General features: G+C 40.2%; 1 protein-coding gene across 3 annotated transcripts; it reads left to right on the top strand.

The window, feature by feature from the left end:
* Positions 1-4,631: 4,631 nt before the first annotated feature.
* On the top strand, positions 4,632-21,763 carry LOC148100476 (sulfotransferase 2B1-like). 3 transcript variants are annotated; one of them, XM_087848068.1, is made up of 6 exons: positions 4,632-4,814; positions 7,956-8,164; positions 8,254-8,380; positions 8,495-8,589; positions 19,754-19,934; positions 20,130-21,763. In XM_087848068.1, exons 1-6 carry the CDS (start codon positions 4,673-4,675, stop codon positions 20,243-20,245), a joined length of 870 nt encoding a protein of 289 aa, XP_087704194.1. In that variant the 5' UTR covers positions 4,632-4,672; the 3' UTR covers positions 20,246-21,763. The 3 variants fall into 3 exon arrangements, with proteins under 3 accessions (XP_087704194.1, XP_087704193.1, XP_087704195.1); XM_087848069.1 differs by lacking the exon at positions 4,632-4,814 and adding an exon at positions 6,742-6,814; XM_087848067.1 differs by having other exon boundaries at positions 8,254-8,589.
* The last annotated feature ends 1,149 nt before the right edge of the window (positions 21,764-22,912 follow it).

Raw genomic sequence — 22,912 nt, 5'->3', positions numbered from 1 at the left:
CGGCACAGTCCACATGTTTCTGCTAATACAAAGTTATGATACTGCAATCTTAATTAACATGGATGTAATGTTGTATTTAATTTGTTGTTGAGAATTTTAACAAGAAGATCAATAAAGTCATTAACAGTAACTTGTTGTCTTATTTACTTCTTTTATAGTTTTGATGAAATAGTAGTAAAATTTTAAATGCTAAACATCATATTGTTCTCTGGACGTATGATAGACACACAGGCTTGTTTTTATTTCAGCTGCAGCTGTAATAACAAGAATGATGGATGAATCTTTGAAAAGACACATTTCTGTTGGATTTTGTAAAAAATAAGGCCTACAAATAAAGCTCCATTCCCCTATATCTGTAACGGGGTTGCTTTTTTTCTCTCATGATGAATCAAGCTACTTTAGCCACTCTGCATTCCTCTAATCTGATTTTCAAGCCTGTACATTATGTGTACATAGTGACTCAATGTGCTCTAATCACCACTTATATATTACAGAGCTGGAGCTTTTAGTCAGCAGGCGAGCTGTGCCTAAAAATAATGAAATAGATGGACAGCCGAAAGATTTGTTTCTGAACAGAGGTCTTTAAGTTAAGAAAGTGCCATCTTTAAAAAGATATTTAAAGGTGTTTATACTATTATGTTTCCACTGTACATAAGTGCCATTGATAAGACAAGGGGTAAATAGGTGGTTCTGTGTGATGGGCATGTGTACTGATCCAAAGACGTACTTAAAATGACTCCTGTATTGTGACCAAATCCAGTACCACAGTAGTGATGTGCGATACCACTGATTTCCTTTCCGATCCGATACCAAGTAAAATTCAGGGTGGTATCGACGATACTGATCCGATACCGATACTTTGTACAAAAACGTATTTTATTTATTGTATCTTTTATAGTATCTCAAATTATAGCGTCATCATGATTACAGGATATCAGATTACTTGTTCTTATCACTTAATATTGCAGAATTCATCATATAGAAATAAAAAAACTGAAGTTGTGCGCAATTTGAACACGCTGCCTGCCTGCAGCACTAAAGGACTCCGCGAGAGATGTCATATTCTGTGATATGATTTACTCTGAGGTGTTTGACGAGGTTAGTGGTGTTGCCACAACACCTCACTTTCTTGCCACATGTATCACAAACCACGTCTCGGCTGTTTGTGGAGGTAAAATACGTCCACACATGACTCCTTTTATGCTCAGCCATTGTTGTGAGTGCCATGCCAAGGGGCTGCAACACATTTATACAGCCATATTTCGCATATGACTATGAAAGGCGGAAGAGGAAGTAGTTCCTTCCAATGTAGACAATCCGAATGATATAGTTTCTTTCCACTGTGTTCCTGTTAATGATAAACTACAAATTTACCCTAAATTACTAAAATATCGATATTTTAATATGAGAATCAATTCAAGAACATAAATGACTGCTATCGGAGGAATCGATATTTCAGTATCGATCCGCACATCACTATACCACAGGTTTTTTGGGGGGGGGGGGGGGTTTGTGAAATGAGAGGGGTTGAGTGGTAGTGGTAGTGGTTAGCACTTTTGACTTGCAGCAAGAAGGTCCTGGGTTGAAATCCAGCGTGTTGCGTTTTCGTCCTTGTTTGTATTGGTTCTATCCAGATACTCCAGCTTCCTCTCTCGTGCCAAAGACATCCAGTTAGTGTAGTTGGGTTAATTGGTGATTTTAAGTTGCCCATGAGTGGCTAACTCTCTGTGCTAACCCTGCTATAGAATGATGATCTTTCCAGGATGCACCTTTCCTGTCGCCCAATGAAGCTGGGATAGGCTCCAGTCAACCCACAAACCTGAACTGAATATTTATTATACTATTAGAAGGATTTCATTAAATATTTTAAATGGATTAGTTGGTGTTTTACATGCTAGTTTTCTAGTTCAGAGTTTTACGTGTTGATTTTAGCTATCATTTGTGCAATCTCACAATAATAACAGTAAAAGCTTAAAATACTTCACAGCTGCATGATTGGTTGACTGGATTTGTAGAAAGATACACTTGTGGTCATATGGTACATACGCTCATCATGGACATGAATACATTGGGCTTTGATCTTTAGTGTCTTAAAAAAAAAAAGAATCGTGGTCAAGTTTGAATTTATTTTGGATTTTTCCACACAGTCAAAAGTACAGATGCATGGGTGAAATGTATGCATAAACTCAAATCTTTTAATAAGTGGTTCTGAATGAGCTACACGGCCTTTTAAAATCGCACCACACATCAAAACTGGAACGGATGAAGAAGGTTAACATTCCCCAAAATTTGAGGACTATGCTTAAAACCAACCAATTTAGCCAACTACTTTTTGACTACCAAAAATGCCTGGTTAAGGTGTTAATTGCTAATGGACATTTACCCAAATATTAGTTCTGGTGTATTTGTACTTGTATCTCTATGTATGTTATTATTATTATGTGTCTGGTTGTTATTTTGAAAAAATTCACCTCTTAACAACCAGGAATGCTGCAAACATGTGAAAGTAATCAAATTTGCCTCTGGAACATGCAGAGAATGACACATTCCTGAAGTTTGGCTCAAAATGCAGGATAACTTGTAGTTCTTTACATACTGAAGAACTGCAAGTATTAAACATTTTTCCCCATTAATAAATCAATCAGATCAAGATGAGGATCAGATGGAGATAAAAAGGTCATCAAGGAACAAGAGAAAGAGACAATTTTTTCAGTTATCACACGGAATTGTCTTTCGGTAAAAGAAAACTGTATAAAAAGAAGATGGCAAAAAGGAAAGGGAAAGGTTCATGCCTTTGTATATTTCAGGTGTCTCCTCTGCTTTTCACACACCTGATTTTCCCAGTAGTTACATCTCATTTTTCTTGGTTAACATTTTTTCTCCTAATAGAGCTCACACTGCCGAATGTTTTCTCCTTCTGTCAGCTGTTGTCTCTAGATTCAAATAAAGCACTCACTTTTCAAGCGTCACAATGGACTATGCTGTTATATATTATACACAGACACACATTATATTAACATGGACCCACTCCAAGATAAGGTCAAGATACAGAAAGGGAGAACATTCTGATACTTTCCCAGAAACACAGAGGAAATTTGAAGGCTACTTAACAAATTTTTTAAAAACCTATGATCCAGCTTTATGCTGTAGTCAGTAATGTCTGCAGCATAAGGCTGGTCATAGTTTGTTTGTTCTTTAAGTTAGTTTACTAAATACAGCCAAGACTAATTTAGTAAGAACACAAGGGTCTTTTGGTTCAGACCTGGAAATTATCAAAGCATTTTGGAATACAAAGGTTTTTTTTCTGGAAGGTATATGTACTAGGGAAAATGCACTAAGAACCAGGAACAATGCTAAAAATTAACATTGGCCCCTGATCTTCAGGCAGTACTGCATAAAAACCAGGTTTCTGTCATGAAAACTATGGGATGGGTAGAGGAGCACTTCTAGAAATCCTTGTCTGTGAACACAGGTCACAAATTCAGGTTAAAGCCCTGTCTCTCTGAAAAGGAGAAGCCACATGAACAAGAACCAGAAACATCACCATCTTCATTGAGCACAAGCTCTTTTAAAATGGACTGAGGCAAAGTGGGCAACTGATCTGTGATCAGACATTTCTATTTCTATCCTTAACCACCATGAGGAAGTCAAAAGTGAAACATGTATGTGACGGTGGTGCAGAGAAATGTGTCGTGAAAGTCTTAAAAGACAAATTGAAGTATGCTAACTTTGTCTTACTCAGAGGTTGTGTTAAAATGCTGTACAGTTTAGTGTAGGCTAAACAAGTTAGCTTTCTGTACTGTGGTGAAGTCTGCAATATGACTGAAGTATGTGCCGAGAAACACTGCCAAGAAAGTGTATGGTGTGGTGGTGGAATAAAAAATACAGGAAAATATTCGAAGGGAGAGGTTATTTATATCTGCTAAATTGAGTATGAAACCCACTGAATTGTGATAAATAAATTATCATTTGGGAAAAAATATACCTCAAACATGCACTATGAAAAATCTCTGAACCTTCATGTCTATAACTTTAAGCTGCCCTAAAGTGCTTTGGAGGCAGACACATTTCTATTCCAGGTCTCCAAAAAAAAAACAAACCCCAGATTCAAAATCAATGAAAAGCTGGAAGGTGTGTTGTGTTGGGTTAACTGAGTATTTGGGAAAGTAAACCCTGGGTGATTTAGTGGTAACTGAAATGTGTTTGCAAATTGCTGATGTTTTATCTCATAACTCACAACACACGTCTCTCCTCTACATAAGCTTTATAAGTTAAAAGTATCAGTATCGGTATTAATATCAGCGATAGTGCCCCTGTATTGACCTGATATTAATATATATATATTTTTTGCTGTATCGAACAAAACCTAATTGTAAATACGGCGCCATCACGTGCTGCCTTCATGTCACCCTGTAAAATCTGGCTATTACTTTATTCGACAAGATTGTGGGACAGTTAATTGCTATTAGTCTGAATAGTATTTTTGAGGTCATAAGTAACATAATAAATAACTTTGGAGATGTTTAAGGAATCAAGCACTGGGTACGAGGAAAGTAAATATTTACTGTTTGATTTGCATTTTCGCTTCCTCTGTGATTTCCCACCGTACGTGAACGTGGCGGGGAGGTACGACGGTTACTGACAGCGACACTTTCTCTGCATACTTCGAAAAATGTCGATTTCCGAGGAGATGTACCTGCACTATCACGGACTGATTGTGCCCAAGGAAACTCACTCTTATGAGAGTTTGGAGTTTGCTCAGGGATTCAAGTTTGAAGACGACGACGTCCTGGCTGTTACATACCCGAAGTCAGGTGAGAGCTTCTGTAAAACACTCAAGCGGCTTTTACTTCACAGAAAACTGATGACTAAACCTTTGTGACGGTAATATTTGATGATAGACGCTGCACCTGCGTATTTGTCTGTGTAAGTGGTGTCAGACAGAGCACGCAGAGTCTGCGGGTGAGGGTGAAAATAAATGAGGTTCGCGAATGAATTGTACGCCGTTGTTGTACAGTACAACAGTAGTTGTGCCAAAAACTGATTTCCGGTATTTGCCAAAAACTGATTGCTCGTATTTAAACTGCTATAAGTGTTGGCCTATAATATGTGAAACATATGTCAAATGCATCCCTTATCTTGAGCCACAAACAACATTAGTGTAACAAGGTAGAAGCCGCAATCAGTTTTTGGCAGTGACTTTTACGTAACCTTTATTTATGCAGTTAAAATAATGTCATTAACATTAAAAATGTCTTTTGTAAGAGTAAGCTGGCCAAGAGGACAGCAGAAATGGCAGCAAATATTACAATAGTTCTGTAAAAATATTTTAAGTGGGGATAAAGGACCAGATTGGTTACCAGTGGCGGTCCTAGCCCGTTTGGCGCCCCGGGCGAACACTCCCTCTGGCGCCGCCCCCCCCCCCCCCCCCCCCCCCCCCACACACACACACACATAAAACATATTAAGGATTATACATTAACATAAAACTGTTGTCGGAACCATACTGAATTTCGCCAGAGAAACACACACAGACACACACATATGAAGAGAGAGAGAGTATGCATTGATGCATTGTATGCAAACGGCTACCAAACAGCCATCATAATTCGTCATACAATGAGAACAGGACAAATCAACAATTGACAATGACTAATTAATATTAAAATCTGTAACATATTGTATTGTTTGGAGTTTAGTCTGTTACTGTTACTATTTTTACCATTTCTTCTTGGAGCAACTGTAATCCACATTATTTCCTTAGGGATTAATAAAGTATTTTGATTCTGATTCTGATTGTTTCAGGATGACCTGCCATTATCCAATCACACATCTGCTTACCTGTATCTTTTGCTAGTTTCTCTTCTTCTTTTCTCTTTTTTCTAAACTGAGCACCTGATGGCTTTGAACTTTTCTTGTCCATCTTGGTTTTAATTTTGCACTCCAGTATGAACACAAATCCCCCAACTCGAGGATCACCACAACATAACCTAATAGACCTACACCTTAGTTCACAGATTCACTTTGTCTAGGGTTTATTTCTGAGATTTCACACAACCCAGGATTCAAATCATGAATACATAACGGGCTTGGATTTACAACATTATAAATGAAATGTGCTCTATTTGGAAGCAGCAGCCCCCCCTCCCCTTTCGACGGGCTGTGTGTGAGACTTTAAATCATCAAACTGTAAATTATAAATTTTAAATTGTTATTGATCCCTTTACCCCTGATCCTAAAGTGTATATTTATTTTCTTGCTCTTCTTATATTTATTGTTTGTTTACTTTCACTGCTGTAACTGGAGCCTCGTCGTCTCGTCTCTCTATATACTGGACTGTATGTAGCGGAGATGACAATAAAGTTTACTTTGACTTCAGCAGCAAGCAGGCGCACCGAGAGCTCTCGCGCTCACTTTTCGTGTAGGCCTACAGAATTTCGAATTTCAAATTATAAATCTGTATCATAATGTCTGGTCTTTTCGTGTTTGTTGTTTTGTTTTTATTTTGTTTTATTTTGCCAGTTGGTTATTAGATGCTGCTCCAGCCAGCCAGAGAATCCCCCGCCGCCCCGCGCTCTCCTCCCTGTGTAGCAAGCAGCAGGCACGGGGAGGAGAGGGCGCCCTTACTCCCAGCAAATGGGCGATAGAAAACCGATCGGTGCCTATGCCATTCTCAGTATGCGCTGGCTGATGTCGGGGCAGCATGAGTACGAGCAATTTTTTTTTTTTTTTTGCCGATATCCGTGATGCCGCCCCCCACCATGATGCCGCCCTGGGCAACCGCCCGTGTCGCCCGTATCTAAAACCGCTACTGGTAAGTACAATAACACAGAGTTGTAAAGATACTTGAAAAACAGATAATTTTTTATTCTATATAACCCCTTTGTAAACCCTGTTCACCGAAGTCTGTTTACAAATATACGTAAAGATATTACACAGAAAAAATACACAGAAACATTGGAAATCAGTTTTTGGCAGGCAATCACTTTTTGGCACAACACCGTCCTTCAACAGTTTTCTGCTCAACCTGAATGTTCACTATTACCAGTTTGCCTTTGAAGGCTAGAGACTGCATAAACCTGTATATGTGGTTAAGTAAGCCTAGATACTGTGCACTATGCAAGAGTTATGCAAAGTCTTTCCAGTCACTCCAAAGCCGTGTGTCAACTGTTATGATATTGTGAAAAATGATGCAAATGGCTGTGGTGAACACGTACTTCAAGAAGAGGGAGAAACATAGAGGGATGTATAAAAGTGTATAAAATGTGCAGTTTGAAGGAAATGGGAGTCTGCAAGGTAGTGGCAGGTGAGAATGTAGCTAGGCAGATGAGTCGCTGAAGTTGAAGAGCAAAAAATGTTGCACAGAGTTCAGAGAGGATTTAAGATAGCCCTGGGTGGAAGGCAAGGGTTATCAGATGTCTGGGAAAACTGCCTAGAATGTATCCTCTGGATAGTTTCCAAACAACAAGTAGACTTGTTGTGAAAAGAAGAACTACAGGAAAGTATCCAAAGTGAAGAAAGACTTGAGTACTGGGAGCTTGTCATACAGCAAAGAGAGCGCTTACGAAAGGAAATGGTTTATAATGAGTTGTATGTGAGGCTGCACACTAAGAAAAGAAAATGGGGCTTGTAACAACTGGCTAGTCCAGACAAGGTAGAAAGGATGTCCAGCAGATTATTGTGGTTAATGACAAAGATGAAATATACCAACAAGTGAAAAGAGCGTGTTGAGATGATGGAAAGCACTGCACCTGGCACTCATGTGTGTGTATGATGTGCAGGATCTTTAATTGGAGAGCAGTTACAAACTGTGCTCACATTTACTAAGACCGATTTTCACAAGCATTCCTGATACTAAGCACCGGTTCCCACTACTGTTTCTGTTAACCCATTATGCAGTTATACTTGAAGACCTGTAGCTCATACTCATTTATTTTTTATTGCTATTTCTTCAGGTACAATCTGGATGCAGGAGATCCTCCCACTGGTGCTGAATGGGGGGGATCTGACCCCCATACATACCATTCCTAACTGGGAGAGAGTCCCATGGCTGGAAGAGAAACACCTGGCACGGGTGGTGGATAAGCTGGCATCTCCACGGGCACTGGTCTCACATTTTCTCTACAACCTCATGCCCCCTTCCTTCTGTACCTCCAAAGCAAAGGTAATGACTCTGTGTGATATTCCCAATGTGTTCCTGATTGTGTAAGAGACTTTACACACACGTATGTTTTTGCACTCTTTCTGCTGTAGGTGATCTACGTCATGAGGAACCCAAAGGACATCATGGTGTCTTCATACTACTTCCACCAGATGGCCGGCTTCCTTGAGGATCCAGGAACCTTTGATGAGTTCATGGATAAATTTCTTGAGGGCAAAGGTCAGAGATCACATATGCACAAGAGGAGACATGCAAGAAAATCAATATTTGCAAGTTCTATCACAATAGTGGTTGGATCTGTAACTGGTCAGCCAATGTCTGCTTTATTTGCAGTGCTGTTTGGAAAATGGACAGACCACGTGAAGAGTTGGAGAAACAGTGAACTGGGAGACAGAATAATGTACATTACATATGAAGAAATGGTTCAGGTAAAAACACTTCCAATGTTTTCACTGAAAGGAAAGTATTTCATGTGAGGTTTTTTTTTTTTGACTAAACTACCAGACGCAGTGTCTCATAGTGCACCGCATTGTCAGTGTGTGCGTGCACACTATGAGAGACAGGTGTAACAGAGAGCTGCCATTACCTGCACAGAATAAATATTTTAACTCACACTTTCTCATGTTATATTTTCAATTGTCATATTGTGCATTGAAGTAAACAGAAAGTAATTGGAGGACTGTTGAAACTTTTGCTCTCAATGAGAGTAACGTATTCTGAATACTTTGGATCACTTAACATATTATCATGCTTTTTACAACTGCATGAATGTACTGTTGCTGTGTGATTTATTACTATTACTGAAGGTCTGCGGCTCCAAACCGTAGTAAAGGGACCTCTGGCTAATACGTCGGTTCCGTGTCGGGCTTGTAGCCAGGGCTGGACTGGGACAAAAAATCGACCCGGGGATTTTGACTAGAGACCGCCCCCCCAGGTATTATAGGAAAAGCCATAAAGCCTTTGAATGAAAACAGACGCTGTTGTGACAGTGATGTACACTGTCTTGTTGGTATATGTATGATTTCTATACATTTTACGTCAGATAACAACTTTGGTTGTAAGCATCAGATAATTAATAAAAGCGAGACGTTTTAAATGAGAATAAGAACGTGTTTCTTTGTGCCCCCCTTTCCCTGTTAATGCCCTACCTGGCCCCCTGGCAAAACATACTAGACCCGCACCTGCACAGTTACCAGCTGTCAGCGTAAAAAAGGATCCTGGTGTTATTTGTCTCTCAGAAACAGTTCATAACTTCCCTTCAACTCATTCATGTCACCTAAAAGGTAAACCTGTTTCTCAATCACCTGTTCAGCTCTGATGATTCAGTAAGGACATCTCCTGGTTTCATCTTCATGTTTCCCTCTCGCCACATATACAAACCGATATCATGACCAGCAGCTTTTACAGTTGTGGCTCCAGCAAACATCAGCTGATACTAGAAATTAATATTAAATAAATTCTAACAACAGCTGATCAAGCTTAAACGTGCTGCTGTTGTTTAACGTGACATCTGCTGGTTTCTTCTTTCTGGCGCAAAGGTGGGCGATAAACAAACAAGAGAGAAAAGCGGATCAGCTGATCATTGATCAGTTTCATGATTGAAGTAGCAACAGGAGAGGGAGGGGACAGAATGAGAGGAGAAGAGGCAGCTGTGCAGCGTAAAGACAGAATAAATCCAGCTTTGTGTCTTTTTCCATTCTAGCTGAAGTCTGCGACAAACTGTGCTCCTTTTCAGTTCAATACTAAATGCGTAATATTTTCTCTCAATGCGGGACAATTCCGTCTTTTTACAGGACGGTTGGCAACTCTACTAACTAACCTTATGAATAAAATAAAGTTCACTATCAGTAACATCATAGCACCCACCCAGCTGTATAGAAACTCCGTCATGCTAGCTTGTACACAGTACGAGTTATTGTAACTGACTGTAAAAAGTCAGCACAATGAAAATAAACTACACCTAAACTTGGTTTATATTTGACCCAGATAGACTGCAGGTCATAACTTCTTACCTGAAGTTCAGTTAACCTGACACTCAGACCTGCGTCTGCCTCGGGTCTCTCCTTCTCCTGCATCACCTTTCTCTCATCCACCTGCTGGCCTCCACCACTTGCTAATGTTACTGAATCTGTGGAAGCTCCGCGATAGCCACCACCAAACAACTGAGTTATTTTTACACACCGGCCAGCATCTGGCCAATCCACCACCTTTCATTGTTTATACCATTACCAAAAAAAAAAAAAAAAATCATCGGCCCATAAAAACAAAAAATCACCATCGGCCCACCGGGCAAATGCCCGGTATGCCCGATGGCCAGTCCAGGTATGCTTGTAGCTGAAAAATAGAGACAGAGAGAGGCGTTGAAAGGCTGCTCCAACGGAACTTATTGTTTCGGAGGAAAACACAAACACAGTGTACACTCGAGTCTTAATAGCTTACTTACAACTGGGTTTGTCAGGCACTCTTCTTGGCTGCAGTGGTTATTATTGTTTCTGCTCGGTGACAGCTCGTACTTTTCCACTCACATTTTTCTCCCTCCTCGCGCTCACAGACACATAACGGGTATGGCAGTCCATTCTCCCTGCAGCACGGACTACACTGCCATAAGGCTACATTCTTTAGGCCTATTAGCTTAGCACAACAACAACAACAACAAAAAAGCACTCTCTCACCCAGGAAACACACAGTCGCAGAGAGAGCGCGTCACCATGGCAACCGTAACCGCCTGGATCAACAGAACATAGCTGTCAAACAAAACCCAAACAGGCCTGACCCGCCACAATATGAAACAGGAAAACACCGCCGTGTAATCCATTTATTTCAACAAAGTAACTGTATTCTAAATACCACCTTTTTAAACTGTAACTGTAACGGAATACAGTTACTCATATTTTGTATTTTAAATACGTAACAGCGGTACATGTATTCCGTTACTCCCCAACACTGGCCCCAGGACCCGCAAACTATTTGTTCCGGGAGGAGAGTAAGGCATGAGTATAGGGTATGGGAATTTATTTATTCATTCATTCATATTTATAATAGGGTTATTGTTGGTTGTTATTTTAAATGTGGCCTAAGTTGGAAATGTTTGTAAATAGTGTATTTTTATAAATATTTCTGTGTTACAATGCAATTTCTTTTGTATCATCTATAGTCCTGAGTGAAACCTGCAGAATGGAATATCCTGTGAGGTTATTTAAACCCATCTGTTCCATTCAGTCAAAGACTCTTTGGTTCTTATGTTGGATGTCTGCTTCCATGGCCACTCGACCAAGCTGACAACTGTGTTTTTAAAAATTGTTACTTACCTACATCTATTAATATTGTGTTTTGAGTAGGGGTGGGACTCGATTAAAAGAAAGTTAATCTAATTAATTAGAGGCTTTGTAATTAATGAATTAATCTTGATTAATCACATTTAATCGCACAAGCAAATGTGCCTCAAAGCGCAAATGTTTGTTTTTTTAAATTTAAAAGGGTTTTAGTGGGCGACAGAATAAATAATAGACATGGACATGAAAATTGTAAACTCAAGCTCTTAATTTGTGGGGAAAAAAAAATTAAACTGCATTTCAATTCAAAACAGAGAAGCAAAAATAATATCCCTGGCCAAAATTGGGCAGACTTAAAAATAAAATACTATTATAAATACATTTTCAAAATGGTATTGTCTTTCAATAATAATGATAAAGATTTCAACATAAAGTGCAGAAACACAGTGGGGCAAAAAAGTATTTAGTCAGCCACCGATTGTGCAAGTTCCCCCACTTAAAATGATGACAGAGGTCAGTAATTTGCACCAGAGGTACACTTCAACTGTGAGAGACAGAATGTGAAAAAAAAATCCATGAATTCACATGGTAGGATTTGTAAAGAATTTATTCGTAAATCAGGGTGGAAAATAAGTATTTGGTCAATAACAAAAATACAACTCAATACTTTGTAACATAACCTTTGTTGGCAATAACAGAGGTCAAACGTTTACTATAAGTCTTTACCAGGTTTGCACACACAGTAGCTGGTATTTTGGCCCATTCCTCCATGCAGATCTTCTCAAGAGCAGTGATGTTTTGGGGGTGTCGCCGAGCAACACGGACTTTCAACTCCCGCCACAGATTTTCTATGGGGTTGAGGTCTGGAGACTGGCTAGGCCACTCCAGGACTTTCAAATGCTTCTTACGGAGCCACTCCTTTGTTGCCCGGGCGGTGTGTTTTGGATCATTGTCATGTTGGAAGACCCAGCCTCGTTTCATCTTCAAAGTTCTCACTGATGGAAGGAGGTTTTGGCTCAAAATCTCACGATACTTGGCCCCATTCATTCTGTCCTTAACACGGATCAGTCGTCCTGTCCCCTTGGCAGAAAAACAGCCCCATAGCATGATGTTTCCACCCCCATGCTTCACAGTAGGTATGGTGTTCTTGGGATGCAACTCAGTATTCTTCTTCCTCCAAACACGACGAGTTGAGTTTATACCAAAAAGTTCTACTTTGGTTTCATCTGACCACATGACATTCTCCCAATCCTCTGCTGTATCATCCATGTGCTGTCTGGCAAACTTCAGACGGGCCTGGACATGCACTGGCTTCAGCAGCGGAACACGTCTGGCACTGCGGGATTTGATTCCCTGCCGTTGTAGTGTGTTACTGATGGTGACCTTTGTTACTTTGGTCCCAGCTCTCTGCAGGTCATTCACCAGGTCCCCCCGTGTGGTTCTGGGATCTTTGCTCACCGTTCTCATGATCATTTTGACCCCACGGGATGAGATCTTGCGTGGAGCCCCAGATCGAGGGAGATTATCAGTGCTCTTGTATGTCTTCCATTTTCTGATGATTGCTCCCACAGTTGATTTTTTCACACCAAGCTGCTTGCCTATTGTAGATTCACTCTTCCCAGTCTGGTGCAGGTCTACAATTCTTTTCCTGGTGTCCTTTGAAAGCTCTTTGGTCTTGGCCATGGCGGAGTTTGGAGTCTGACTGGTTGAGGCTGTGGACAGGTGTCTTTTATACAGATGATGAGGTCAAACAGGTGCCATTCATACAGGTAACGAGTGGGGGACAGAAAAGCTTCTTACAGAAGACGTTACAGGTCTGTGAGAGCCAGGGATTTTCCTTGTTTGAGGTGACCAAATACTTATTTTCCACCCTGATTTACGAATAAATTCTTTACAAATCCTACCATGTGAATTCATGGATTTTTTTTTCACATTCTGTCTCTCACAGTTGAAGTGTACCTCTGGTGCAAATTACTGACCTCTGTCATCATTTTAAGTGGGGGAACTTGCACAATCGGTGGCTGACTAAATACTTTTTTGCCCCACTGTATAAAAGGTTATTTGACCAGTGTCACCTTTAAACTCTGAGTAACCTTAGCCAAAATTATTTTGTACATTCTGCTAAAACAGTGTGATCATCGACTATTTTAGTGCAAAAAATAACAAACCCATTGGACTCACAATACCTACGTACTCCATACTGTCTGGTCTGTGTCTTTTAACCAGTTACTTAGACAAAGTAACTGTGCTTTTATCTGTTTTTATGTTGTAAGGTATGAAGATTCATGCACTTTGTGCTGAGATGTTTTTTTTCTGTTCTCAAACTGCTCTCCTCTCAGGAGCTCAGTCTGCTTTTCTCCTCCTCTCCCTTCATGTATTGTGCATTTCATTGTTTTTCTTACCATCCTACCGCTCTCTGACCTGTCTTCCCAATGTGATGTTTTTGAAGTGTATATATGGTTAGAAGGGGACCCATTTCACTGCAGGTAACATGTACATGAAACATTGCAAGTGACAGTTAAATGCATAACCATCATCATCATCATCACTTCCAGGCCAGGCCAGACAGCTGTGGGTGGGTCTCTGCTCGACTGGACCACCACTGCAGCGGGGAGTCTGTCTCGCTGATGATGGATTCTGCTCTGTACAAACTCAGAGCCCTGTTGCACAGGGTCGTCGAACTATCACTCAACGATGACCAGATGGCACTCTACTACTCGGGTGGAGAAAAACGAAAAGCAGGAGTTGGTTTCATGGTTGCCCGTCGCGCAGTCAAGAGTGTTGTCTCATTCCAGCCAATCTCCAATCGCCTTGTAATGCTCACCATCAACGGTAGGATCAAAACCCGCCTCATTACCATCTACACACCAACAGAGACAAATCCAGACCCGGCCAAGAACAATTTCTATAACCAACTACAACACACGTTGGATTCAATCGGACTGGGTGGGAGAGCACGGGGTCGGGTCATTTTGGACATGGTGTAATGAACAATAACAGTTTGCGCCTCTTGTCCTTCGCCAACACCAACAACTTCATCATCGGAAACACCCAATTTTAACATCCAAAGAAACATCAACTCACATGGCAAAATCCAACAGGTGATGACTCAGCGATGTTGGATTACATCCTGTTTCTGTGATAAATCTTCGACTACAAAGAGCCAAATGCAAATCGCACCCATTGGCAAAGCTCAACTGGAAATGCCTGTCAGATCCCGCTTACAAGGCAGAATTTCAATTAGCATTATCCAGCCATTTCGGTGCACTGGTGCCATCCAAAGAGGTCAACGTCAAAGAGCAACAAGTTTTTGACGTCATCATGGAAAGCGCCAAAGACCTGTGCCATCCCACACGCTGCCGAACACAGCCGTAGATATCCAACGAATGTCTCGATATGGTAGATGAAGCAAAATGTGTGAAGCTGGTCGACTTTAACCGATATCGTCAGCTCAACAAGGACGTCTGACGCCGAATGAAGGAAGAACGCGAGGCTTACTGGAACCAAGTAGTGGCTGACTTGGAGGAAGTGGCCTCGAAGCATGAGTGCCACACCATTTATCGAATGCTCTGATGCCTGAGTAGAAAAAACAAATCAACAAATGACAACATCTGAAAGGCTGATGGCACCTTTGTACGATCATCAACTGAGCGGTTACAGTGCTGGACGGAGCCACAAGGACCACCAGCAGAGCCGTCACCCATCGAAGCACCAGAGACCCCGATGGTCCGATGATGAGTCGACCCTGGCAAAGGTGAAGACAGCCATCCGGACTTTGAAAAATCTAAAAAGCGCTTGGTGTGGATGCAATTACAGCGGAATTGATCAAGGCTGGCGGTGATGTTCTTCTCCAAAAGGTGCACCTCCGCAAAAAAATGTGGCGCACAGAGACGATTCCAAGAACACGGAAGAAGGCCATCATTATCCCAATCTTCAAGAAAGGCAACAACCGAGAATACCAAAACTAATGCGGCATCAGTCTGCTCTTGATCAGTGGAAAATTCTTCATGAAGGTAATTAAATCATGCCTGCAGAAACATTGCGATCAAACTTTGCGGGCCCTGTGACCAGATGTTCAGTATTTGCCAGGTGAGGAGCAAATTTTATGTGGGAAACGGACGGTCACCGTCTTTATTGACTTTCGGCCTATATTCGACTGCATCGATTGGGCAGCACTTTGGATGACGCTGGAGACTGAGCACATCCCACCGAAAGTAATTAAGCTCCTACAGGAAAATTAGAACGGATCATTGAGCTAAATTCACATCCGAAACAAGCAGTCGACTGAATTCGGCATCCGCACAGGAGTCACCTTACTGCTGCTCTTCAACATCATGGTTTACACCATCATTTGACCGTGTAGAAACATCCTGTATGAGTGGCTCTTTCTGTTCCCCCAGTCTTGTTTTCTCCTGGTGTAGTTCCTCCATATTAGCAGGGGTGTCTGTAATGCATCTCATTTTGCTTGCCTTTCAGTATCATAAGGCTGTTCAATATTACTTGAAATAGTCTTTCGGCACAGCAGTTGAAAGTTGGATCACCTGATGCTTACTGTAGCACATTTTCTAACCCCCTATCTTCTACCACTGATAGTAGTCTACAGTCCAGAGCAATCCTTTTATGCGAGAGTTGGTAAGTTTGTCGAATATTGACTTACTAATTTTGGTTCTGAGGCCAGTCATTTCATCAAATTTGGACCGTTCATATCTTTTATTGGCACTGCCAGTGCTAGGTTCTGTGCTTCCTGCAACATGTTTTGCATTTGGATGGTACCGTAAGGTTGAGGTGCTTCGGTGGTACGGAAACTCCTTTTTGGACAGCTTGCATAAAACCATGCTTTTATCAAGGCTTCTGTTCGTTAGTCTTTTGAAGTGAAATTTGCCTCCGATCAGTCCTAACAATGCACGTTCTTCTTCTCCCTTTTTGTACATCTGATGTGTGCAGCAGTGTAGTCGGTATTCCAGGAAATTGTGCATTGAAATGCGTTATTTTTTATTTAAATTATATTAATAAATTATTTTACATGTTTAAATTCCCACCCCTAGTTTTGAGACACAATTTCCCACAGATTTTTATGCTCCACCTAAAGGCCTGAGTGCACCAATGTTCCCTCTAAGCTGCGCACATGCACAATTGCGCACTGCTGGCACGGTCTCTGCACACAGAAAATTTGTGTTGCGCACAAAAAAAATCGAACCTGAATTGAAATTAAAATTAAAACTTTAACAATTCTGTTTTGCAGTTAGTCAGTAAGTGCCTGGCTGCTCCCGTATGGGATTAGAACGATGCCACCATATCCCATAGTCCAGCCAATAATGCGATTTACATTCGCAGCTAATCAATGTGGTTGACAGACTATGACAGCGTCCTTATGTGCCGACACCGGTGTTATAGCTAGCAAAGCGGCGTGGCTGATGTGGAGTGAAGCCACGTTAATGACAACGTGTACAACCATTGGAGATGTGAGCAGGACAGATGAAACAATTGACGGAAAAAGTGTGGCCTTTTTACCAGTTTTTAAATTGTGTTGATAGGCCACGTAAAACCAGAGTTATGATAAAAAGATATGCAATGTTTGGTTTTGTTCCTGAATACTATTGTTGTTTATATTTACTGCGGGAAGAAACTGTAAAAACGGATTTTATAAGGAAAATGCTCGAAAGCCTGTGAGCAAAAACAAAAACAAAAAAAAGCCACCCTTTCCTATTGGTCGAAAAATGTACTATGTTGACCAATCAAAAATGATATGGCAATATTGGCATTTATTGTTTAGGAAGGGGGGAAGTTTTAGGAGTGACCGCAGTGTTTTGCCAGGTGAGTGATATGCGACGTTTAGCGCAAATTGTCCTTAATGTAAATATGTTAAAAAAAAAAAAAAAAAATTGTGTATGTTTCTGTTCTGTGTCTTGTGTACTGTTTGTTTGTATATGTGTCTTTTTGGCTGCTGTTACAACCAAATTTCCCCTTGTGGGACAATTAAAGGATTATTCTATTCTATTCTAAATCTTTTGTAGTTAGTGTGTAGTGTAGTCAATAGTAGGGCTGGGCCTAAAATTCATATCGCGATATAATTTGAAGCATGTTTGGTAACGATATATATCACGATATATTCTTTTTTTCTGTATAACGTATTTTCCACACTATAAGGCACACTTAAAATCCTTTAATTTTCTCAAAAATCGAGACTGTGCCTTATGTATGAATTCTGCTTGTGCTTACTGACCTTGAACCGATTTGGGCATACAGAAATCTGTTAAAAATGTTTTAGTACAACTTTGGTAAGTCACACTGCTTGATGGATTGTCAGAGCATTACGGCTGCCGTAGTGAGGAGCTTCGCGGAGTAATCTGGGTCCAAAACTCCGTCTATTTCAGGTTCAAGTCAAACGAACACTAAGAGTTAAAAACGGTCTAAATTCTTTCATCTTTAATTAAATCATCAGTGTTGCTGCTTTATCAGGTGTAACGATTAAGTTTAACATCCATGCATCCATGAAAACAGAATTTATTAAATTTAACGGAGTTAGAAGTTAACAGGAAGTTAGCTCGCTAGTTTACACCTAAACATTTCATACCATGTTCTGACTGAGAGATTTTTGAAACTAATTAAAACGTACAGCTCTGCTACCACTTCCAACATAAATGAAGACAGAAAACTAAACAGCAGTGGCGTTTGCAGGGTTACTGAAGTTGGACTACCTGGTATATAATGTTGTGCTACGTGATTGCTAGCGACACAGCTGTGTTAGCATAACATTAGCACAGTAAAGCTGGATGATTAACGCCAACTTTTTTTCCACTCGATAAAAGTTAACGTGAGGGATTCTGGTGGTTAGGGACAAATGCAATCGCATAGCAGGATGCTATACACGGGCCAAACTTCAGTCAGGAGAACAACTGAGATTATTCATCCACAATACGAGGTTAGTTATTAATATATTGCAACAACATGGGAATAGAACAGCTGCGAGAGAATTCAACATTAATGAATCAATGTTACGGAAGTGTAGTAAGCGCAGTTTTTGGCTTTCCCCATATTTCAAAAGTGCTTCATCTCTTTGCTATGACTGTCGCCCGGCATAATTTGCAGATGATAATGGTTTTAGCCGCTGCGATGCTTTCGACCAAAACAGGCGCAGCTTGATGACATCATCAACATGCACTATTGCGATAGAGCAATGTTGGTCGTGTCCAAATTCATGGGCTGCATCCTCCTGAGGACCCGGCCCACGTAGACCGCGAAGGCCGGGTCCTCAGGAGGATGCAGCCCATGAATTTGGACACGACCATAGTCAAAATCTCTATCGTTGGCCAAATTTATATCGTTTCTATCGTATATCGTTTATATCGCCCACCCCTAGTCAATAGTTTTGTTGTGTGTGTCAGAACAATGAGGCGACTACTGAATGTTACAGATGTTACAGGAGTGATACATCTCCTGTTGTCAGGCGGGTATCAGGCTGTTGTTCTCCTTTATGTCTGTCCTCCATAGTGGACAGAAATCATTTTTTGGAGTTACACAAATAATTTGTGTGGCATCAAATTTGATGCAGACACCTGATTGTTCTGTAAATAGTTTGAAATATTTATTTTAAAAAATGCCTTGGCTGCATTTTTTTAGGTAAACAGCTGCAAAAAACTTCTTTGTTTGCGAAACTCAGTTACTTTTTTGAAGAAGTAACTATATAATTAATTGCCCAACATTGGTCATTATATACTGTATTTTGCAAACAGAGAGTTACAGGACTCTCTCCCAGACCACAGACTCATACTCATAATACAAGTCAGAGCTTTATTTAAAAAAGAAAGAAAGTTGTGTTCTCAAAATTGGAGTTCAAGTTATTTTTACTTCCAATAGTGTTAACATACTAAACAGGTCATGAACAAGATTTTTTTTTTTTTTACATTTTCATTGTCAGTGGGCTGAAGCAGTTAATTAAAAGTAGTCTAACATAAATGCTGTAATTTGGTTATTTTAATAAACCATGTAACTTGGATGGATTCGATGTTGGCGTGACCACAGTGCACACGTCTAATGTTGCTCACAGTGGTCCAAGGGACCGCTCAGGGAGTTTGTGTGTTTGCTCAGACACATGAAAAATTAGAGGGAACATTGGAGTGCACCCTCCACATTTGTCACTTTGAGCAAAACAAACCCAGACTTATGTCTTGCCAAAACTTGAAATTATGACTTAAACCATTCTAACCCCTGACTTTTCAAAGTTTGCTCATGAAATGACTTTAGAATAAGTTTTCAATAAAAGCCAAATTTAAAAAAACACAGACTGTTTCACATTATATAACAAGCATGTTTCTTCCAGGACCTGCCTGCGGCTCTCAGGCGTATTTCTGATTTCCTGGGCTGTAATCTGACTGAAGAAGTAATTCAGAAGATAGCAGAGCATTGTTCCTTCAAGACCATGAAGAACAACAACATGTCCAACTTAAGTCTGATCCCCAAGGTGTACTTGGACCATGACAAATCTCCTTTCCTAAGAAAAGGTGAGTTTCCATATCCCATTATGACACATCTGACTGGGTTGAAAAATTTGTGATATTGAACACAACACACCAACTTGGATGCGTTTGTTATCAGAGATGTCTTTTCAGAGTTTCTTCCATGGTCAATTTCTGTTCTCATCAGGTGTTTTTATGTTCATGTGACTCTTTGCATGCTTGGCGTGTTTTTGTTGTCAGGTATTGCTGGAGACTGGAAAAACCACTTCAGCTCAGAGCAACTGACCCGATTCACCTCTGTGATTTCCAAAGAGCTGGAAGGTGAGAGCTTCCCTCTACCATGGAGCTTGGATTGACCACCATCTGAAATAGTGAGACGGAGAGATCAGGAGTGGTAAAGACAAAATCGAGACCTATATCGCGAGTAATGTTATATTTCTTATATATTTGGAAGGAAAATGACAAATGGCTACACCGATTTGGTGAAACATGCAAACACACATGGAAATACAGTATATAAGGAGAAAACAAAGTTTGTCTTCTAACAAACTTGAAAGTCAGTAATTTGTCAAATCAATTTTATTCCTCAAAGCAGCCTCAATTGTCTTGGCAAGGTTTTCTTGTAAATTCAGTTAAATTAAGCCAATCAGATCCTTTTCTTTTTTTTCTCTAGGGTTTTATACTGGAGTGTAATCTTATAGTGTTATAGCTTATGATTACTGAGGTATTAACCCTTTAAGACCTACCATAGAACCAAGTCCGCCAGAGCTTATATTATATTTTTACATGTTGTAGTGCCATTTTTGGAAGCATTTCAAGTTGATATACATTAATACCACCATTATAGCCCAGATTTTAATGATATGTATGCATTAAGTGCATAGTGCACCAAAAAATTGAAAATCGTTTTTGTTTTTTTAACATATATTTCTAGTTAGAGAAATTTAAGAGTCTTATCCCTCAAAACTGTAAATACAACATAGTTTCCCACCACAGGAAATTTATTTTAAGTGTCTTCATAGTTTTATTTTTGAAATACACCAATTTTTATATACTGCAGGAAAAACAAAAATAAATATTATAAAGCAAATTTGCAAAAAAAACCCCAGCATATGCATCAAAATAAACTATTTCCAGCAGTGCAATATGAGTCCTAAGCATCCCAGAAACGACACAGAAAGTCATAAAGTCAAACATAACTTTTAAAAACACAAGTATAGGCTCATAAGGTCCTGATGGTAAAAAACTAAATTTCCGCAAAATGACGTCACTTCCGGCTCCGAGCAGGTCATGGCGGATATGAGATAGTTCACGCTGATGGATGTAGGAAGTGTTACAAACAGCTGATCGGATTGGCAAAGCCTGTTTCTGGAATATTGTGTTTTTGTTGCTGCAACTGCTTTTTATGCAGTTTTTGCAAAGCTATATGTGGAAGGAAACTGTGACCTAGGACAAGCTGATGGCATAAGATGTACGTACAACTCCTCCGGTTTCATATGCAAAAAAAATTATTGCGCTAGCTTACGTGGTTGCAGTGCTACCGGGATTTAAAAATAGTTATGCAAAACGGAGCGTGCCCGCTCCGACCGGCTTTAAAGGGTTAATATATATTGTTTTTTAGTTTGTAATACTTATTGCATGTTAACCTTGTATATGATTAACTTTTGCCATCTAGGACCTCCATATTCTGGATCTGCATGTATTTGACATTTAACTGGTACAATTTTTAAAGTTACTGAGCACAGCACATTCACGGCACAGTCCACATGTTTCTGCTAATACAAAGTTATGATACTGCAATCTTAATTAACATGGATGTAATGTTGTATTTAATTTGTTGTTGAGAATTTTAACAAGAAGATCAATAAAGTCATTAACAGTAAATTGTTGTCTTATTTACTTCTTTTATAGTTTTGATGAAATAGCAGTAAAATTTTAAATGCTAAACATCATATTGTTCTCTGGACGTATGATAGACACACAGGCTTGTTTTTATTTCAGCTGCACCTGTAATAACAAGAATGATGGATGAATCTTTGAAAAGACACATTTCTGTTGGATTTTGTAAAAATAAGGCCTACGAATAAAGCTCCATTCCCCTATATCTGTAACGGGGTTGCTTTTTTTCTCTCATAATGAATCAAGCTACTTTAGCCACTCTGCATTCCTCTAATCTGATTTTCAAGCCTGTACATTATGTGTACATAGTGACTCAATGTGCTCTAATCACCACTTATACAGTGGGGCAAAAAAGTATTTAGTCAGCCACCGATTGTGCAAGTTCCCCCACTTAAAATGATGACAGAGGTCAGTAATTTGCACCAGAGGTACACTTCAACTGTGAGAGACAGAATGTGAAAAAAAAATCCATGAATTCACATGGTAGGATTTGTAAAGAATTTATTCGTAAATCAGGGTGGAAAATAAGTATTTGGTCACCTCAAACAAGGAAAATCCCTGGCTCTCACAGACCTGTAACGTCTTCTGTAAGAAGCTTTTCTGTCCCCCACTCGTTACCTGTATGAATGGCACCTGTTTGACCTCATCATCTGTATAAAAGACACCTGTCCACAGCCTCAACCAGTCAGACTCCAAACTCCGCCATGGCCAAGACCAAAGAGCTTTCGAAGGACACCAGGAAAAGAATTGTAGACCTGCACCAGACTGGGAAGAGTGAATCTACAACAGGCAAGCAGCTTGGTGTGAAAAAATCAACTGTGGGAGCAATCATCAGAAAATGGAAGACATACAAGAGCACTGATAATCTCCCTCGATCTGGGGCTCCACGCAAGATCTCATCCCGTGGGGTCAAAATGATCATGAGAACGGTGAGCAAAGATCCCAGAACCACACGGGGGGACCTGGTGAATGACCTGCAGAGAGCTTGGACCAAAGTAACAAAGGTCACCATCAGTAACACACTACAACGGCAGGGAATCAAATCCCGCAGTGCCAGACGTGTTCCGCTGCTGAAGCCAGTGCATGTCCAGGCCCGTCTGAAGTTTGCCAGAGAGCACATGGAT

This window comes from Neolamprologus brichardi, chromosome 11 (assembly GCF_056152115.1).
Source record: "Neolamprologus brichardi isolate AB-2024 chromosome 11, ASM5615211v1, whole genome shotgun sequence".
Classification (NCBI taxonomy): domain Eukaryota; kingdom Metazoa; phylum Chordata; class Actinopteri; order Cichliformes; family Cichlidae; genus Neolamprologus; species Neolamprologus brichardi.
This window is presented reverse-complemented; position numbering and strand designations above follow the sequence as displayed.